General features: G+C 35.4%; 2 protein-coding genes across 4 annotated transcripts; both read left to right on the forward strand.

Moving 5' to 3' along the window:
* Positions 1-218: 218 nt before the first annotated feature.
* LOC126712661 (uncharacterized) lies at positions 219-7,321 on the forward strand. 3 transcript variants are annotated; one of them, XM_050412086.1, is made up of 9 exons: positions 219-470; positions 620-1,155; positions 1,306-3,582; positions 3,671-3,829; positions 3,949-4,128; positions 4,326-4,520; positions 5,691-5,789; positions 5,867-6,496; positions 6,703-7,321. In XM_050412086.1, the coding sequence occupies exons 2-9, from the start codon at positions 664-666 to the stop codon at positions 7,054-7,056; spliced, it is 4,386 nt and encodes a 1,461-aa protein (XP_050268043.1). In that variant the 5' UTR covers positions 219-470; positions 620-663; the 3' UTR covers positions 7,057-7,321. The 3 variants fall into 3 exon arrangements, with proteins under 3 accessions (XP_050268043.1, XP_050268041.1, XP_050268042.1); XM_050412084.1 differs by having other exon boundaries at positions 620-3,582; XM_050412085.1 differs by having other exon boundaries at positions 624-3,582.
* Positions 7,322-18,682: 11,361 nt separating this feature from the next.
* LOC126695565 (uncharacterized) lies at positions 18,683-20,110 on the forward strand. Its single transcript, XM_050392373.1, has 2 exons — positions 18,683-19,442; positions 19,566-20,110. The coding sequence occupies exons 1-2, from the start codon at positions 18,683-18,685 to the stop codon at positions 20,108-20,110; spliced, it is 1,305 nt and encodes a 434-aa protein (XP_050248330.1).
* Positions 20,111-21,117: the final 1,007 nt, after the last annotated feature.

Below are 21,117 nucleotides of genomic sequence, written 5' to 3' on the forward strand. Positions count from 1 at the left end.
ACTAATTTAATTTTTGCTTGGACAGATCCAAACGAATAGCATGAGCTGGCGTTGGAGCCCCTTTGAATTGTAAAAGGGGAATGTAAAACAAAATTAGCAAAAATTTTAAACTAGATATAGTATTAATTTACTATTTAGTAAACTTATCAAAATGTAAAAAGAAAAAGAAAAAAAAAAAAAAAAAAGCGTGAGCGAGGTATTTGAGTTCAAACCAAAGAGCCACATTTCAGAGAAAGAACGAAAGAAACTCTCTCTCTCTCTCTCTCTATCTCTGGAGACTCTCTCTCTCTCACTAAAACTCCATTCTCTATTTTCGGTTTCTCATTGCTGCAAGCATCCAGCCCTAAGATCCAGGCCTCGAATTCTCCACATTGGCGTGTTTGATTCGCTGATCTCGCTCTCGATCCGTTGATTTCTGCACCGACATTTCCTCCGCCGTTGGATCTGAATCTTCTGCTTCGGTTTTTCACGTAAGTTTTTTAATCTGATTGATCTTCAATTCTTATTTAATCTCTGGTTTTTTTTTTTTGAATTTGGTTTTAGTGAAATTGAGATAGAATAATTGTCGGTCATTGATGATTTGATTTAATTAATTTTGAAATTTATTACTGTTAATTAGATAGGAGTCACAATTAGCGGTTAAAGTAGTGTGTGATCGGAACAATGACGGCCGAGACGGATGTACACGGCGAGGTCACGGTGTCTGAGGTTGAGGAAAAGCGTAGCTATCAGGATCTGCACAAAGACAATAATGGAGTTATTATTAATGGGAATGGGAATGGGAATGAGAAGAATTGTAATAAGGAAGATGCAGACGGCTCTTACGTGTTCGTAACCGGAGCCGACGCGGTTTCGGGCGATCACGTTGAGCCGTCGGATCTTGGCGGTGAGGTCATTGTTGAGAATGTCGGTTTGGAGAATAGTGAGACTGCGGGCGGTGGAGTTGGTGGTGAATTGAAGCCTGAGAGCAACGGTGGTGGTGTTTCGGAAAAGGTTGAGAATGTGACGGAGGATGTTGGGGAATCCGAGCCAAGTGGCGAGGCTGAGGCAGAGGCGGAGATTAATGAGAGAACGGAGGTTAAGGTTGAGGAGTCTTCTGAGGATGTAGGAGGGGCCGAGGAGGAGGTAGAGGCGGAGATTGATGAGAGAATTGAGGTAAAGGTTGAGGAGTCTTCTGAGGAAGTAAGAGATGCTGAGACAGAGGCGAAGGCGGAGATTGATGAGAGAATTGAGGTTAAGGTTGAGGAGTATTCTGAGGATGTAAGAGGGGCTGAGGCAGAGGCGGAGATTGATGAGAGAATTGAGGTAAAGGTTGAGGAGTCTTCTGAGGATGTAAGAGGGATTGAAGATTCTCAAGTTATGGTTTCCATTTCGGAGGCTGTTGATTGTGAATGTGAATCCACGCAGGTTGATGATGGGAAGGCAGTGGATGGGGAGGATAATAATTTAGAGTTGACTGGGGAAGTTGAAATAATTGAGGAATCTCAGGTTTCAGTTAATAATTCTGCTGAATCTGAGCCGGCGATTGAGCTTGATGACGGAGTGAAGAATGTTGTGGAGGAAAGAGAGTATGATTTGGTGACAGATGGTAAAGAAAATGAGGAATCTAAGAATATGGCGAGGTTGAATGGTCAAACTGATTTGGATCCGGAGAAAGAAAGACCAGAATTGACGGATGACGTTCCTGTGGAAGGTGCACTAGAGGGTCCTGGGGTAGAGTTGGAGCAGAAGCAGAGAACTGTTGTGACTGATACAGAGTTAGAAACAGAGATTGGTAATGGTCCTGTTCCTGTTGATGATGGGGACGGTTTGCCTGCCAATCATACTGCAGATGAACCTACAGAAACCATTGATGCTGAACAAAACGGGTCTTCTGAGAATTGCGAAATCTTGTCCTTCCCAATTGTTTGTGGGGATGATGATGTTAAGGAGATTCCTGTTGAAGCAGACACGGAGGAACATGAAGTGGATTCAGAGCAGAATTCAGAAAAAGCTTCATGTCAATTAGCCAATAAGCTGTTAGAACCAGAAGTTGTCAATGGCCCTGTCCCTGATGAAAGCGGAGATTGCTTGGCCATTGAGCATGATCAAGATAGCATTTCAGAGAACTTAGTTAATAATGATATGGTTGGTGCTACTCAAAACACACCAGAACAAAATGGGTCTTCTAAAGAAGTGGAATGCTTGCCCTCCCCTGTTGTGTTTGGGAAGGTCCCTGTTGAAAATGGTGAAAGCTTCCCTACTGCTCCTGATAATGATACAGCAGTAGAAGTGGATGCTGAGAATGAGGCTTCTCCAATTACTGAAAAGATTCCAACTTGTGTTGCTGAAGATGATATGCCAGAGGCTGAAGTTGGAAACTTAGATGCAAACAGAAGCATAAGCCCTGATGATACTGAGCTAGAAATCAACACTGAGACTAGCCCTGATGAAATTATTAAAGCTGAGAATGGCCCTGATTCTTGTTCAGCTGATAATACAAAGTTAGAAATCGACACTGAGACTAGCCCTGATGAAACTGTTAAGGCTGAGAATGGCCCTGATTCTTGTCCAGCTGATGATACAAAATCAGAAATCAAGGCTGAGACTAGCACCGATGAAACTGTTAAAGCTGAGAATGGCCCTGATTCTTGTCCAGCTGATGATACAAAGTTAGAAATCAACACCAAGGTTAGCCCCGATGAAACTATTAAAGCTGAGAATGGCTCTGATGCTTGTCCAGCTGATGATACAAAATCAGAAATCAAGGTTGAGACTAGCACTGATGATACTATTAAAGCTGAGAATGGCCCTAATTCTTGTCCAGCTGATGATACAAAATCAGAAATCAACATTGAGACTATCCCTGATGAAACTATTAAAGCTGAGAATGGCCCTGATTATAGCATTTTAAGTTCCCATGATAATAATGTAAGGTCTGAAACTGAGACTGGTTCTGTTGTCATTGATTCTGAAGAAAAAATATCTGACCAACCAAGTGATGACACGAAGATAGAATCTGGAGTTTCAGAAATGGTCGTTGCTTGTGCTGATGACCAGCATCATTCAATTTCTGCTACAGTTGTGGAATCCAATATAAATGGTTTGGTTGAAAATGAAAGTGGCTTTTCTACTAGTCTAGGTGCTGATGAGAAATCAGAGTCCGAAGTTGAAAATACATCCACGCTAACTAACAGGGATATGCCTTGCGATGATGGTCTTGGATCTGAGTCCAAGGTTCTGGATGGCTCAGCTACTGTGAGTGAAACTGCACTAAACTGTGTGCCAGATGTTGTACATGCTGAAGATGGAGATGATCGGTTGACTAGTACAGATAGTGGTGACAAACCAGCAACTCAAGGAGCTGAGGGTATGTCTGGGATTCATGGTGATGAAACCTCAATAACTTCACCAGAAGGTCCCACTGTTGATGCTTTGGAAGGACTGAATACTGAGGTGGTCAAAAGGCCATTCTATTATTTAATCAGGGTCCCTAGATATGATGACGAAAATTTAAAAGAACAGGTCAAACGTGCTCAATTACAAGTTGAAGAGAAGACTCGAAGTCGGGATGCTATTCGAGCTGAAATCCAAATGAAAAGGGTGAGGAAAGTTATTGCTTCACAATATTTATGAGAGTAAGATTTTTGTTTCTGTTATATGATTGTTGCAATGCTGCTATTATGATTAGGTCACTTGGAAGGAGCATGGTGAAAATTTTGATGCTGCCATGGCAGAGGAGAGAACTGCACGAGAGTTGCTTAGGTCCAAACGCCAGGAGATGGATTCTGTTCAGTCTATGATTAACAAAGTGAAGAATGCAATCTCTGTTGAGGATATTGGTGGCAGGGTATGCATTCAGTTATCTTTTTCCACAAATAGCTTAATGAGGAATTTTTCTGATCCATTTGAGTTGGTTTCATTTTATGCAACTATGCTTATCTTTTTCAATTTATGGCTGGTAAGCAGATACGAAACATGGAACATGCAATGCAACATGAAACCCTAGATCTGAAGGAAGAAAAGAAGTATCTTCATGAAATGAGGCAATTGAAACAGCTTCGTGAACAGCTCTCATCTAATATGGGTAGGCAGGACGATGTTCAGCAGGCTTTAGATCAGAAAGACCAAATTGAAGAACGCATGAAGGTAGTGTTTTCTGGTTGTTATCATTATCTTTTAATATCTATGCAACTAGCAGGTGACATGAGCTATGCACATTTTAAATTTTTTTATACTTATCGTTTTGTTCGTTATTTATAAGCAAGTTCTGTAATTATCAATTAGCTAACTTCTTTCATAGTGATTGGCATTCGATAGCTTATCTGATTTATCAGCATTTACAGGTTCTGAGGAAGGAACTGGATGTACTAAGAGAAAATGTTCTAAAAGCTGAAGCTGTCACTAAAGCTGCAAAAAAGAAATTTAATGATGAAAGTGATAAGATTAGTGAATTACAAGCTCAGTTTAAAGCTGCAGATGACATTCGCCAAGAAGCATACGCACATTTACAGAGCATAAAGAAACAAGCGTATGAGAAGGTGTGTTGTTTTGATATTTGTGTAGGATTACTGCTATTTGATGGCCGAGTAATAAGTGCAATATTCCTATATGAAGTTTCCTTTAGGGTATATCTAGCTGGATTTTGACAACATATAAAGTATTTCTATTTGGTACCAAAGATATCAGACCACAGAGTAGAAAGTTCTGCAAATGCATGGCGGAATCCATGCCCTGCAATACTATCAATTAAATTTGACTTAATCTAAAAGAAATCTTCAATTAGTTTTAATTATAGTTGATTGCCAAGAACCTTGTGGTTTAGTGGTACTGCTTTGACTGCCCATGGGCCATGGGGGAGAACCTGGGTTCGAATTTCCCTTCCCCCTCTTATTGTAAGGAAATGCTCTGTCTCACTCTCTTCCTTGTTTTCTAACGCACACACGCACGCACAGTTAAGGTTCTCAAGCAAGTGCTCAATGGTGAAAACTTTCCTTTGTTTAGTGTTGTCCTTTCTGCACCTTTTTAATGAATTTATCAAATAAATAGAAAATAAAATAAAACTATGGTAGGATGATATACATTAAATGTTGTTAATAATTATTAGATTGATAGAACAGAATATTGGAATGGATTTACTTGTAGGAACTCCAAATTGTGCAGACTGCAGTTTTTGACTAGAAGAACAGATAGGAAATTTTTTTTACAATCAAAGTCATTAAGATTTAATAATTATGTAACAAGATGACGCATGAAGTGTTTTTCACCTAAAATATGTTGCACTGGTAATGTGTCAATGTAGTTGTTTATAGTCCTGAAGAGGTGTGGACCTTTTATTCGCACTTTTAGAGTAATGTTTATCCCATTATGTGCCAACTGTGCTAATTGATTTAATTAGCAAAACTAATCAATAGTTTGCACCACTTTGTTTGAGTAGTTTTCTATTTATTTATTATTTTTGTGTTTTTTTGTTCTCTCTTAAAAAAAAATAATAATAATTAAAAAAAATAAATATTAGTAAAACCAATTGTAATAAACTTAGTGTGTGTTTACCACTGGGAGGGATCTATCTAATGTTAATAAAAAAAAAGAGAGAGCATTATTATCTTTTAGCACTTAACCAATTTTGCAGATTCAATTGTTCAAAAAATAATTTGTGCAAATTTCAGGAACTGAGAGATTGACCTTATAGTTATTCCTTAAATCTGCAGAACAAATACTTCTATAGTTACAGGGATGATAATAATTTAGCTGCTAACTTAGTGACAAAGGGAGAAAAGGAGGAATTGCAACGACTATGTGTTAACCAGGTGAGCTCATATAGTCCTTTTGTTGCTCTCATCTAGCAAAAATGCTTTAGTTTAACACTTACAGATCAACTTTATAGGTGGAGAAAATTATGGAACTATGGAACAAAAACGATGAGTTCCGTAAAGAATACATCAGGTGCAACACTAGGAGTACATTGAGGAGACTGAGGACTCTGGATGGCCGTTCACTCGGTCCCAATGAGGAGCCACCTCTAATTCCCACCGTAGCTTATGAAAGGGTGACCAAGGATAACTCAAGGGTGACCAAGGATAACTCTGTGTCCCTGTTGTCAGCTGTGGAACAAGAAAAACCTGTTAAACAAGAAAAACAAGTTGTACAAGTGGAAACTGAAAAGGTAAAGGAGAAATCCATCGTGAAAACTGCTGAACAAAAGAATCAGACAACTAAATCTAAAATGCCTGTGAAACCTGATCTTTTGGGGAATGGCTTAGCAACTGTTTCTGGCAGAGATGAGATTGAAGAGGCAAAAGAAGAAGAGAGTAAGCTAACAAAGGAGGAAGAGGAGTTGGCCAGAAAGGCGGAGGAATTGAGAAGGGAAAAGGAAGCAGCCAAGTTGAAGGAGCAACGTAAGTTGGAGGAGAAGAACAAGGCCAAGGAGGCCTTGGAGAGGAAAAAGCGAAATGCGGAAAAGGCCCAAGCCAGGGCTATGTTAAGAGCACAGAAGGAAGCTGAACAGAAAGAGAAGGTAAATTCTACTGACGTTCCCAATTCCATGACTTCAATTGGCATTTTAGCATGCCGGAACTATACGTGCATTATGCATATGCCTCTCTTAGGGTTGCATCCTTATTTGTGCTCTTTCAATAAAATACTTTTTCATTAAAAAAAATGGTGTTATGCCTCTCTTCTTTGCCTTTCTGTATCACTCACCATTGCATGTGGTTTATGCAGGAAAGGGAGAAAAAAGCAAGGAAGAAGGAAAAAAAGAAGGCATCTGGAGAAGAGGCTACTGATGGTGCCGTTGAACTAGAAATTGCTCAAAGCTTAGAAACTCCAACTGAAACTACCAAGGAGTCTGAAACTAGAGAAAAGCCCATGACAGTAACAAAGAGGTCTCAAAAACCCTTGCAATTTACTAAGCCGGCCAAGGCAAAATCTATTCCTCCACCTCTTCGCAACCGCGGTAAGAGGAGGATGCAGACATGGATGTGGGTCCTTGTTGCTGCTATGGTTGTTTTTGCCTTGTTTTTGGTGGGGAACAGCAGCTTCTCGTTTAATTTTGGTCTTCAAAGGTTTGGTTTTTGAATACGTATCAATACATCTTATTATTAACTAGGTATCCTATAGAGATTTGGTGAGATATTCCCGTAGATATATATGCAATTCTTTTTGTTCTTCCCAGGATTTGTTTTCCTCTAGTTCTGTTCAGTTACTATAAGAGGTTTTTTTCCTACTCACACCCCATTATAGATTTGATTTCTTATTAATTGCTTATATGAAGAACAGAAACTTTTCAAAGTGTTGCTTCGACTAGTATAATAATAAAGATGGTGATTTAGCATTGTTTGCATCTCTCTCTCTCTCTCTCATATTGCAATTGTAAATGCAGTCTTTTTGCGAGCACTGCAGGAGTAAGATGTGCTTGCTAATCTATTGTGGTAGAATATTCCAAATGATAGATTCCTGCCAATCTTCTGGTGGTTGCCCTTTGGCCCACACTATGAAAGCAAAAAATCCGAACCATTTTCTTGGATAAAAAATGGAATCGCTTTATCATCACTCAAAATGTCGTTTGCCTTTGCTTTTTTATTCATTTTTCCTTTTTTACGGGGAAATTTTTGGCTAAAACCTAGTTTAATATATATAAAGTGTAGATTCCAAATTTCCAATTAGTATAGGACCTTGTTGAATAAGGGATCTAGATTACACCAAAAATCAGTTGGTGTATTGGCCCCAATAGTGTGAAGGAAGAGAAATAAATGCACTGTGTTAAATAAAATTCTTTTGAACAATTTGGAATGTGCAAGCAAATTTTTGGTTTCTTTCTGTCTTTCATTAGGGGATTGGGCCTTCAAATGACATATTGAGGCAAATGACAATGACAATAATTTTATTCAATCATAATCCCTCTCGTTAACTATCGTTTAATTTTTATTTATTTTATAATAAAAAATCTCTCTTGTTAATACAACAGATGCTTACAATCCTATCAAAAAAAAAATTACACAGATGCTTACAAGGATAGGAATCCAACAATATATTGATAACTATACATACTTTATAAGATATAAATCCCGTACGATAATATCTCCATTCAAAAACAAAGATAATTAAGATAATTCCCAAGAGATAATATCTTCCCTATCCAATAAAAAAAAGAGGTAATACCTTCATCTTAAACAAAGATATTCCTAATCATAACTCCATTAACAGGTAAAGTATCTTGCTCTAGAGCAAGAGATTTGAGATTCAAATTCATTTACACTATAAATTAATTAGTGTATTAACCTGATGATAAGAGCAATCATTAATTCATTATGGAAGGGACGCTATAAATTAATATTCTTTATAAAATATATATATATATATATATATATTTCACTTCCTCCCCCTAATAACTCTCGTCTTTAAGAAAGAAGGAATTCAAGTAGCTGCTTTAGGATAATTTTGAATGGATCATATTATTGTGCAACCAGCTTAGCATTCCTCCTTAGAGCAACAGAAGCTTGCCTGTAAGGTTGAAACTTGGGAAAAACTCATTCTCCCACATCAAATTCATGCTTTCTGTGCTTCCCATCTAGATACTTTTGTCATGCAATCTTGAGTGTGCTCAATGTGTTCCCTAAGTTCCCGCAAATTTTGATCTCGTTGTGTAAGCTCTTGCCCTACTGCTTCAACCCAAATTGTGCTGGGAAGATAATCCCACAATAATAGTCGCTCTCTATTGTAAACCACCTCAAATGGTGTGGTTTTGATTGTAGAGTGCCAACTAGTGTTGTAACAAAATTCCGCCCATGAAATTTATTTGATCCATTCTTTGGGGTTCCTATAAATCACCTTAAGTCCTCGTTTGTTAGGGGGTGATAGGCAATGCTAAAGTTAAAACTTGCTCCATTAAGCCTGCATAGTTCATTCCAAAAATTGCTTGTAACCTAAGATCACGACCACGAACTAGAGTTTTTGGAAAGCCATGGAGTTTGAAAATGTTGTCAGAAAAATCCTAAAGTTACCTTAACCGCTGTTGAAGGATGTTTAAATGGAACAAAAATAGCTTATTTAAGTACCCACTTCACCCCTTGTAACTTCATTTCTTCCCCTAGTCAATGACACTTACGATCAACATGTCAAAATTCCATAATATGGGCCATAGCATACATAGTCAATGTGAACCTAATACCGGATCACAACCCTCCAAGGTTCCAACCCAAGTATGTAAAAGTCTATTGAAAAAAAAAAGGTGTCATTCAAGTGTAATGGGCTTGCCGACAGTTGCGATCCAAAAATTTATTAAATCTTATCAAATAAAATGGTCAGATTAACGAATACATCCAATGCAATCGAACTACTTTTTATAGATAGTCGAGCTACTTTTAGTCAAAAAATTCATATTTTAATTAACTTTTGTTACTTTTAAATGCAGGTGGGATCCAATTGATGCTTTCTTAATAAATGGCTAAGAGAAACTAGTAACAAAAGCCAAGCCCGTTAATGTTTGCTTCTTGTGCACAAATTTCATCAATTACCTTTCCTTCCTTTTGCACAATTTCATCAATTAATTATTGTGCTTATGAAATTCTAGGTGCATTGACTTATTCATAAAGGCTTGTATTTTTTGTTTTTATTTACATATTTCCCTTATATCGTTTGGAGCATCGATTGTCATATTTCATGTACTTTTTGTTTTTATTTTCTTGTTCTTGTTTAGGATTAGATCCTATCTCATTAAAATCTCAAAATCTCTCCAATTTTTTATTTAAGAAATAGATCTAAACTATGTGACCTTTAAAAATCAAATAAATGTCACTTGTCACGTATTGAACAATTAAACAAGAAAGAGCCAAGTCCAGCCAAAAAAACAAGAGAAATTGTCATCACTAAATGATCTTTTTTACATCTCATCTGAAATAACCGAGTTTAAAATTCATCTTTAAAAAGGCAACCATCTTAGTTTCATTGATTCAATGATGAGGAAATTTGTACTTGTTGAAAACCTAGATACAATGAACCAATCTCACCATCCGACTTGGAACATTGTCTATTTGTCCACCTTATCCCTCACGGCATATTCAAGAGAAATTAAAGTAGTCCAAGACTCCAAGTAAAGCTAATTTAATACAACTACTATACAAATTGGACTCCGTACTATCAGAAAATAGTCTGGTCATGCATGTGTAGCTCCAAGTCAAGATATACAACTATATAAATTATACTACGTACTATCAGAAAATAGTCTGAAAGCTCCATTATTACGTTCTAAACAAAACCACTCATTGACCTGCCTTAAAATGTTGCTTCACATTTTCCATATTTGCAGCTTGAATGCTTGATTTTTATACTCAATTTTGGGGCAATAATTTACCTGGCTATCATTTAAAAAGATTTGCCGTTCGTATAGACATGGATTTCTAAACTTTTTAAGAGTATGATACGAGATTAACGTGAGCAGAAATAGCATAAAACATTTGTGTTTTAGGACTTTAAAGGTAGAGAAGTTCACATTTTTTGAATGCTTCATCCATATAAACATTCATTGAAAAAGCAAATATGAAAATGGGAGAATCAATGGGCACAGAGAATAATAATACTCGACAGTTGACATGCACACTCGATCTTACATAAGCACTGTAGGAATTTGAGGACAGCCAGCCAGCAGGGTTCAGGTGCGTGAAGAAGAAGCACACGTAGTGGATGACTCACGTTCCTGCCTTTATTGAAAGATCATCTCTATGAATCATGAAAACAGTGGAAAAAGGATTCATCCCGTGCCCATAGCCCATAGCTACTCGTGCATTTTAGGAGGACCAAAGGGACATTCAAATAAACATTGTCCCCCCACCCTTCTTTTTGTTTGGTCCATTGCCTATGTTTCCCCCACTAGACCTTAACAATACCAGGCTTGACTTTTAAGTTTTAACCTGTGTTTCTTTTTGTTGTGGTCGTTTCTCCTACTTTCTGTGTAATATGGGTTTTGTTATTTTTTCCCCTTTTTACCAAATAAATTTTACTTATATGGGGAATGAGATTGATTCAAACCTGGTATGGAGACTATTTCATGGTCGAGATTTAAGTTCTTTACAAATTTAAAGGTGAGCCCATTACCATATCAATTAAAATCATATAAAATTACTTAATAAAATGAGATTTTAAAAAACGTAGAATAATATATATCACTCGATTCATGAGAAGGTATATCTCACCATGAAATAGACCCTCTATTCTAAGGCAAATAGTGAAATCTTTCATAACTCTTTTGATTTGTCAATTTGATTTAAAGTTAGTTAGAATTAGCTTGTTTTGCTTTGAAAATGGATGAAAATACACTCTACCCCATCATGCATTGTTACTGTTCATGGAATTACACAAATGTGTTGTATGTGACATAACTTAGAAACCTTATAACATCTTACCGCTATCGGAGTGTGGCTTGGTAGTAAGAGTTTTTGTATTGTTTTACATGATGCTTAGTAGGAGTTGAGCAGTTCGAGTAGTGATGTTTCAATGAATGTGTTATGCCATGATGATAGCTCCATCAAAACTCCAATAGTACACGTGATATTATCAATTACCATTACGTGGCGTGGGATCGATGAGTCTATATCAAAGACTCCCCTTTTTATTCATTAAAAAAAAAAAAAAAAAAAAAAAAAAAAAAAAAAAAAAAAAACCTTAAACACTTGATTAGATGCTCGTCAAGGCAAATAGTGAAATCTTTCATAACTCTTTTGATTTGTCAATCTGATTTAAAGTTAGTTTGGATTAGCTTGTTTTGCTTTGAAAATAGGTGAACATACACTTTATCCCATCATGCATTGTTACTGTTGATGGAATTACACAAATGTGTTGTGTGTGACATAATTTAGAAACCTTAAAACATCTTACCGTCACCGGAGTGTGGCTTGGTAGTAAGAGTCTTTTGTATTGTTTTACATGATGCTTAGTAGGAGTTAAGCAATTCGAGTAGTGATGTTTCAATGAATGTGTTATGCCATGATGATAGCTCCATCAAAACTCCAATAGTATACGTGATATTATCCATTACCGTTACGTGGCGTGGGATCGATGAGTCTATATTGAAGACCCCATTTTTTATTCATTAAAATAAAAATAAAAATAAAAAACCTTAAACACTTGATTAGATGCTCTTCAAGACAAACTCAACCCACCCCCCCCCCCTCCACCTCCACCTCCCAAATTATTTATTTAAAAATAAGTACAACCACATCCAATTAATTCTAATATCCATCTATAAATCCAATCAAAATTGGGAGTTTATTAAAATGTTATTAAGTGTAGTAAGATTAATTAAATTTTAAGTGAAAAGATGGTGTGACCATCTCTTATTTGATGATGTAAAATATAAGTATTATACATCATCCTTGCCAAATTCGGACTCTAATTACATAGGTAAAGTATATTTTCTCCACCCAAAAAAAAAAAAAAAAAAAAAAGGAAGAAAGGGTTCAGCATGGTAGAGGAGGAAACTTGCAAACTGCAATATCCAGGAAAGTTCCGAGGCCCGTCGTGACACTGAGGATTCACATGCTAGACAAGTGAGGCAGGTACGATGTAAATGTGACAAATCTGTTTTGAATCTAAATTGGTCTCCGTAGAATGATCTTAACCGTTAAATTTAATTCATGTATCTTCTTCCGTACGTGGGCTGCACATGGTGATGGTAGGTTTGGGTTTTGGCCCACTTGGACCATCAAAACTTCCCACTTGGATGAGGCATCTTTCAGTGCCTAAATCCATCAAGAAAGAAAGTGATGATCAACTGTTTCCCAAAAAAAATTTATGCCCATTCTCAAGTGGATGGCCTTCGCATCCCATAAAATGTGATCATGTTGGAGCGATTTATTTTATTTCTTGTGAGGAAAAAGACATGGGAAGTTTTGTTTAGAGTAATCGTCTCTATCAACCTGAATTACAAAAAAGAGACTGTGGTCTATCCATACAAAAAATTTGGGACATTTTTCATATGTCTAACCAAATTATCACATATTTAGCCAGATTATGATCATATTAGTGCGTTATTTGTATGTATTATTTTCTCATTAATGTATTATTCTTAGGAATATTGTAATCTTAACATATGGTTTTAAATAATTTAGAGATTTTTTGTTGATTGGTTATCAATGTTCCAAGAGTTTACATCCTCTTATATGAAAAAACTTATGTTATTTTCCTTACGTCTAGTTTGTTAGATTCTACTTAAGAAAATTATCAAATTAATATTAAAATATAGCAACATATAATTTCAATTGTGAATGTATGAAGTTTATAAAAATAAACTGTGTAACAAGTTTTATTTGAATGGTTAAATTAATCCTTAATATATAATTTTTTATTAATTTAGTCACTCATCAATGAATCAATCTCGTCTTTTCGTTCAAAATTGTTAACAAATGCAATCGTTTGAACATTTTTTTATTAAAAAAATTAACACTCATAAATAATAAGATTTATTAAATGGCGCATCTAATGAATATTTTCTTTATAAAAAATTGTTTAAACATCATCATTTGCTTGCAAATTTGGACAAAATGATCAGTTTGACTTATTTTACAAAGTGAAACATGAAAAAGATTAAACATTATAGATTAATTTTACAATTGAAGTAAATTAAGGGACTAAATTGAATTCTAACCTAGTATTAAACCATTCATAATAGTTAATAGAAATTGATTAAATTATACATAAACATCAAAGCATCATTTTTGAATGAATTTTCATATATTTGATTTATACAATGAAACTTTTGAAGTAGTAAATTCCAATAATTAGTTTATATACTGGCATTAATGGTAAACATCTTTCGGTTCTTTCCATGGAAACCAGCCACCCCAATGCTACTGAGCCGCTTCGACTACCAAGCAATAGTTTTTATTTTTCAACGATTTATTGAGGGTAGTGCGATGTAAAAATTTATTCTTATGTGGCTTTGACCCTAAATATAATCTAAAAAACAAAAATATATTGTTTTGGTCCTAAATACAATCTAAAGAAAATGAAAAATACATTACTTTGAATCCTAGTTACAATCTAGAGAAAAAAAAAAAAACAAAATTACATCAATAAGGAATTGGTTTACAAACCACAATCTATATTTAATAATGAAGTGGGACGTCAAGATAGTATATTCTAGTAGTAAAATTGTAAAAATGAGGATAAGGTATCAAACCTCCCTCAATAACTCAAGATAGAATGACATACATCCATGGTAAGTTAAAATAAAGTAATACATGTCTAGCAGTAAAACATGAACAAGATACAATAACTCCAACGATCAATACAATTCTCCATCCAAAAGTAAAAGATTAATGAGTGATATATTTATAGGCTTTTGTTAATGGGCGTCTTACTTTAAGTTCTTAAGGACATTTGAAAGAGGTTCTGCCTACATGAGAGAGAGAGAGAGAGAGAGAGAGAGAGAGAGAAAACCTTGTTTGCATCATAAAATTTTATCTTAACAGTTGTACTTTGACACCTTATAGCAAGACCTATAAACTTAATAAAAAATGCTAAAATTACGATATATGTATTTTTACTATATATATTTGGTAGGAAGGATAGAAAAATATAAGAATAAAGAGGCAATTAGAACCATTCCCCTCGTTGTCAAAAGTAGAAGGATGGAACAGTGATAGTAATCTTGACATTTTGTCTCTCTCAATTTTTCTATATATTTTGGAGAGAAATAGGCTTGTGGGTTAGAAGAGAAAAACTTTCCCAACCCCATTTTTTTTCCACTCTATTTTCCCTCCTACCAAACAAAAGAATATAGTGTTTTTTGTCCTATTTTCCTTCCTCCAATTTCTATCATTCCTAATATACCTCCAATCAAACACAAATAAACACCAAGTACTGACAGAGAGATGAGACAATTGAGAGTGCTTAAAGAATATTACCAGATTTAAATAAGTTAAAATAACAAAAATTTAAAAATAGTGATACTTTGAACCCGTTTGATAAGAAATTTCTAATAATATTATTGTTTTGTGAAAATACGTGTGAGTGAAAAAATATATAAAAATACATGTAATATTGTTTAAGCAACAATCTTAAACACCCCCTTGTTATCCTCACATACAGCTCTGGGAGTTTTTGGGGTAGGCCGTAGGGAGGGATCTTCAATTTCTTAAAAATTGACACTATTGACAATTCACTACTTACATAACAATTTGATAATATACTATTGATTTTTATATAAACTCATAATTAATACTATTTTATTATCTACCATTTATATATTAAACTTATGAAATGATTCATTCTTTTTTTTTTGAGAAACAGAAATGATTCATTCTAAAAAACATTATAAGATCTTTTCAAAAAAAAAAAATTTATAAGATGATAATATCATTCAATTGTGGGTATATATTGGCACTTTATTAAATAATATTAAAATAAATAAATAAGGGACCCGTGAGAGGCGAAGTTTGTTAATTGGGCCTCGAAAAAAAAATTAAAAAAAGGAAAGATAATTAGGTACGGAATGGGTGCAACCTATAATTTGATGGGACTGATCACTGTTCACTGCTCACTGCTACTTATTTACGGAGTACGTGCACTTTGTACGGCTCCCATCCTAAAAATAAATTTAAAAAAAAAAAAAAAAAAAAAAAAGGTTAGAAGCTCGTTTTTCAGTGAACCAAACCCTTACAGCTGGCGCTATGCTGTCCTTCGTGTCCCGAGCTTTCTTATTGGCACGCGTGTTCTTTTCTTAAATGCCAGGTAGATCTTACTGTAATTTATACCCTATCCTATCCCACTTTTTCCATAATTATTATAACCTGTATAGCCCTAGTAGGATTACCAAACGCACTCAAAAACTCTGCAAAAACATTTTTAACATGATTCTAACATGTGAATGGCCACAAGCTAGCTTTTTTTTTTTTTGGGTGTGTTTACAACAAGAGGGTAGGTTCCAAATTTCCAATCAAAGTTTTATTTCATGAGATGATTGAACATTCTTAATTATTTTTCTATTTGGCAGCAAGCTTTTAGTTTTCATCCGTTTGTTGCTTAAACTTACTTTTTATCTCATTTTTTACCAATTAAACAAAACAAAATTAGGTTTTATTTTTATCACTCCCATTATCGGAAAAATTGAATAATTTTCCCTCACCATATCACTAACCTCTTGATTACTATTTGTAAAGGGCCAAACTCATTAAGGGTCCATAAGGAAGGACCCAAATCCATGAATGGGCAAGTTTTGGACCTCATAAAACAAAGGAAAGAAAAAGCCTAGCCCAGCCCAGCCCTCAAAGGTCAAAAAAATCACTGGGAAGCCCAAGGGAGAACTAGGCTAGGATACCTAAGGATTTCCAGGAGCTTGGGATCCTCGAGACGGCAACAAATCCAAGTTGGGATTAAGACAATTCGAGGGGGCATGCCAAGAAACACAAGGAACTAGAATAGATAAGTCACTATCAACCATCTAATGATGCAGAAAGGAGGTTAGAAGGCTTAAGAACCAACAACCCATAAGTAAATGGCTTGGAACCTCGGGGAACCTAGGAGGAAGAACCATAAGGGAATGTGGCTGGGGATCTTTCAGTTTGGCAGGAAGGAATTAGCTCACCTGGGAAAAATAACAAAAGGAAAATAAGCCAAAAGGTGAGTCTGAAAATGTGGAATCTAGAAGCTTTGGAAGAAAAAAAGACCAAAAGCCAGCCCTCTAGGACACCCCAAAACGAGAAGGTCAGCAAGGGTCTTTTGAAGAGGAAATCTCAAAAGAAGGAAATAATGAAGAATGAGGAAGAAACCAGCCACCAATGTTGCTGACACAACATTGGTTCTGATACCCAGAAAAGCAAATAGAGGGTTTCAATGGTACCTCAGAAACCCTAGGATAACACTTTAAAAGGGGAAGCAACCAACAGTGGAAGGCATTTAGCAACAGTGAATTTGAGCAAAAATCCTTGAGAAAACTTTGTTAGAATTCAAAAAGATAGAAAAAAATGAGGGAAATACCGTTCGGTATCCTCAAACAGCCACTAGAAAACACACTTGGATTTAAAGGGATTCAAACTTTGCAAGTTTCAGAGGTCTGAAGAGCCATCTAAGTCTGTGATCTTTGAACCTATTTAGACCTTGTAACACGTCATAGTGAGCATAGTGTATAACATAATCAAGAAAATAGTGAAGTATTTTACATTATTTTAAGGATCCCTAACGTTTTATTTTATGTTACTTCTTTATCATTTCGTTCCTTTGTTGTTCTCTGCTGTTCAATGCATATATTTCTTGTATGTTAGCATGTATGTGTTGTAGGATTCGTGTTCTGTGCATCACGTGGTTCGAAATCAACCTAATTTAGTTGCAGTGAACTAAGCCCAGTCCCTTCAAACGATAAGTATTGTGCCTAGGATCCTCGTTTCTACTTGGACCTGTGTGCTAAAAAAAAACCCCACACAGAAGTGTTAAGCAAAAATAATTTTACTTGCCAAAATTCAGTTTATCGCTTAAATTTACTTCTTATTGAATATTTTTTTTAAAGTTAAAATTTTCCTACTTACCTCACCTTTAGCAAATCACTCCTACTATCGGAAAAATTGAACAATTTTCCCAAGCTAAAGAAAAAAAATTCACTAACCTCGTAATGATTCTTGATTGCTATTTGTAAATATGGAGTATTAACTATTAAGAGAAAATAAATTTACTTGCCAAAATTTAGTTTCTTGCTTAAATTAACTTTTTATCTCACTTTTCATTGAATGTATATAAATACATTATTTTTTAAGTTAATTTTTTCGTTTTTATTTCACCTCTAGCAAATCACTTCCATTATTGAAAAATTTTAATAATTTTCCCTCACAAAATCACAAACCTTTGTTTCTCAAAAAAAAAAAAAAAAAAAAAAAAGATCACAAATCTCGCAATGATTCTTGATTAGGATTTGTAAATACAAAGTATTAAGATCAAATAAATTTACTTCCCAAAATTGGCATGATGTTTAAGCCCTTTAAAGGGTGACACCATTTTAGTGATTATAATATAATAACAATAAAATAGTCATTAAAATACAATAACAATAAACTCTGATAATAATGAAAGCTACCATCCCAACTTAGGTCCAAAGGTTTTTTTTGTGTGTGTGTGTGTGCGCGCGCGCACGCGCGCGTGTGTGTGTGTGAGAGAGAGAGAAAGAGTCTCAACTTATGGTGTCTACTCCTGATAGTAGCTCTTTATCATTAGACTGAGACACCAATTGGTTTTTGGTGTAGGCGAGGAATGAATCTTAGATCTCTTATTCAACCATCAGAGACTTTATCAGTTGAGCTAAATAGAACTCACAGGTCCAAAGGTATTTTAATATTACTGTACATTGATGAAGTTTGGGGGTATTTACAATTTGTATTACTAATTTACCATCGGGTTAAAATGAAATAATAGAAATTGTTTTGATTAAAAGGTAAAATGTGTGGATAAAAACCGCATAACAAAGGATTGAAAAAATTCCAAAAATTTTGGATTAAGAATCCTGAATGACATGTTTAGAGATTATGATTAATTTCTCATACCATACTCTGTATCATCTAACTCGCTTACTTGATGCTTCTCACGATAGGTGAGTATTTTTTCTCTATAGGGAGAGACTTTTCTTCTCACATCCTGGGTGAGGATTAGTTAATTCTCAGTGTTTGCCTTCAATTTTTTTAAGAGTTTCAATAAGGTCTACTTTAGAGTTTTTCCTATTCACATGATGGATTCGGATTTTATGGACAAGTTGCAAAGTATAACTTTGATGGAGGATGAGGGAAAAGTCATTAAGGTTGGGGTTTCACAGAGGGAAAGGATGCTAGAAGAGTGTTCACTCAGTTTGTTGGGGAGGTTTCTCACAACACGAGTTTTAAATCAGAGTGTAGCCAAGAGTATGCTACGATCTGTGTGGAGGATGGGCTCAGATTTACGCATTGTTGATGTGGGGGATGATCTTTTTCAATTCAAGTTTACAATGGAGAGTCAGTTGAAATGGGTGCTAGCAAATGGTCCGTGGAGTTTTGAGGACCACCTTTTGGTATTACAAAGATGGGAGCGAGGTATGACAGCAACTTCGGTTAGATTCTCTTCAATGCCGATGTGGGTTCAGGAGTGGGGTTTACCTTTTGATCTGTTAGTGGAAGAGGTGGGCAGGGATATTGGCAGTGGTTTGGGAGTAGTACTGGAAGTTGATTTGAAGGCATTTTCGTCTGACCAAGCTCGCTTTATCAGAGTAAGGGTGGAGTTGCCATTGGATAAACCATTACGTCGAGGAGGAGTTGTCGTAAGTATTGAAGGAGATAAGGTTTGCATTGGCTTCAAGTATGAACTTTTAGTTGGGCTTTGCTATCAATGTGGTCGGATTGATCATGAGGTAAAGAAGTGCTATGTTCCAAGAGACCAAAAACAGGGGTGTCTTCCTTATGGGGAGTGGTTGAAGGTGGGGTATCGTAGAAATCATGGGAATGAAAACAAAGCAAGACGTAGTCCGGGACGGCGAAGCGATGATGCTTAAGCTGAACAAGGTGATTGGGTTTCGTCACAATGGAGGGTTAATGAGCAGGGTGTTCCAAAAATTGGAATTGAAAGTAATTGGTAGTCTTCAGTGCAATCGAACAGTCTACCTGAGGATGGTATTGTTGATGGTGCTCTATCAAAGGGTGTTGGAACAGTTGAGAAGGATTCAATCGTGATTGTGAAGAATCACGTTCCTGTTTTTGAGGAGCTGATTTCGAAGATTGAGCGTGCCTTCCAAACCGATTCAGATTTTTCATTCTCAAAAGCGAGTCCATCTGTCAGCGTACCAGATTCTAGCGCAATTTCCTCGGACTTGATTGAGGTGGTGGTCATGGATGAGGATACTATCACCTTAAATCGTGGCTTAATGGGAAAACAAGTTAAGCAAAAATTGGGTTTTGAGGGATTGGAAAGAGGTTTTAAAGTTGGATATGGTAATGTGCATGGAAACAGGAATAATAGTAAGGTCCAACCCAAAAAAAGTGGTAATCAAGATAAACGTGGGAGTCAATCTTTGCATAGCCCAAAAAAAGTGGAGTTTGTTAAGGAGTCAACAAATGGAAACCCTATCAAGTCTTCTGTTGTAGATGTGGAACATGAGCACAAAAGGAAGCAAACAGGAAAAATTGATTAGGGAGGGTATGGAGGTTAAGGGAGAAAAGAAACAAAAAATTGTGGAAAATGAGCAAGGTGTTGGGTGAACAATGGGTTTGATGGAGGTTGCAGGGCAATCATGCTGAGCATGAAGGCAATCCTTAGAAAAAAAAAAAAAACAAAAAACAAAAAAAAAAAAAAAACACAAAAAAAAAAATCATCATTTTGATGTCCATGAATATCAAAAAGGTGTCGTTTGGCAGTTTTCAGATTTTTTGGACATCCAAGTGAAGATTCGCTTTTCTTTTAGTAGTTAGATTTTGAATTTTTGTCTCGTTTTTCTTTTGTTTTCTTTTTCTTTCTTTGTTAATGATGTAATCGTGCTTCACTAGTGTTTGCAAGTGATGCAAAAGAAAAATTAGGGGTCATATGTCCCCCGTTCTTTTTCCCATTGTATGTTTTGCTTCTCATTAATAAAGATCATCGTTTCTACTCAAAAAAATAAATAAATAAATAAATCGCTTACTTTTTTTTTTTTTTTTTTTTTGAAAAAATAAATCGCTTACTTGATGGATCAATAAATGACTTATTTATAGGCAAAGGTTCAAATGACGTGGAGAATTACAATCAATTATTGTAACATGTGCCGCCAGATCTAAAAGGCATGTAATTACATGATCAAACATTAGTAAACATCTTCACACGCAATATCGTATTTAAGGTACAAATCATGGTATGGATTGATTCATACCTTACCTTAATCTCTCAAATACATTTAATAAAAAAAAAAAAAAAATCACTCAAATGCAAAGTCTTCATGAACATTCCCCAAGTATGGATTTGTGTCTTCTAGCATTTTTATTCATGTTTAAGATCATGTTGACACTTTAAGTCATGTAAGGGAATAATATATGAGGTGCTTATGCTGAAGAGAATAATAGGGATAGCATTTTAGAATAACGAAATAAAAAATGTTATCATATTATTACCCTGAAATGAATTAGTTTAAAATGGTGGGTATTATAACTCCATAGTTAAAATCTAATC

Source organism: Quercus robur, chromosome 2, assembly GCF_932294415.1.
Source record: "Quercus robur chromosome 2, dhQueRobu3.1, whole genome shotgun sequence".
Classification (NCBI taxonomy): Eukaryota; Viridiplantae; Streptophyta; class Magnoliopsida; order Fagales; family Fagaceae; genus Quercus; species Quercus robur.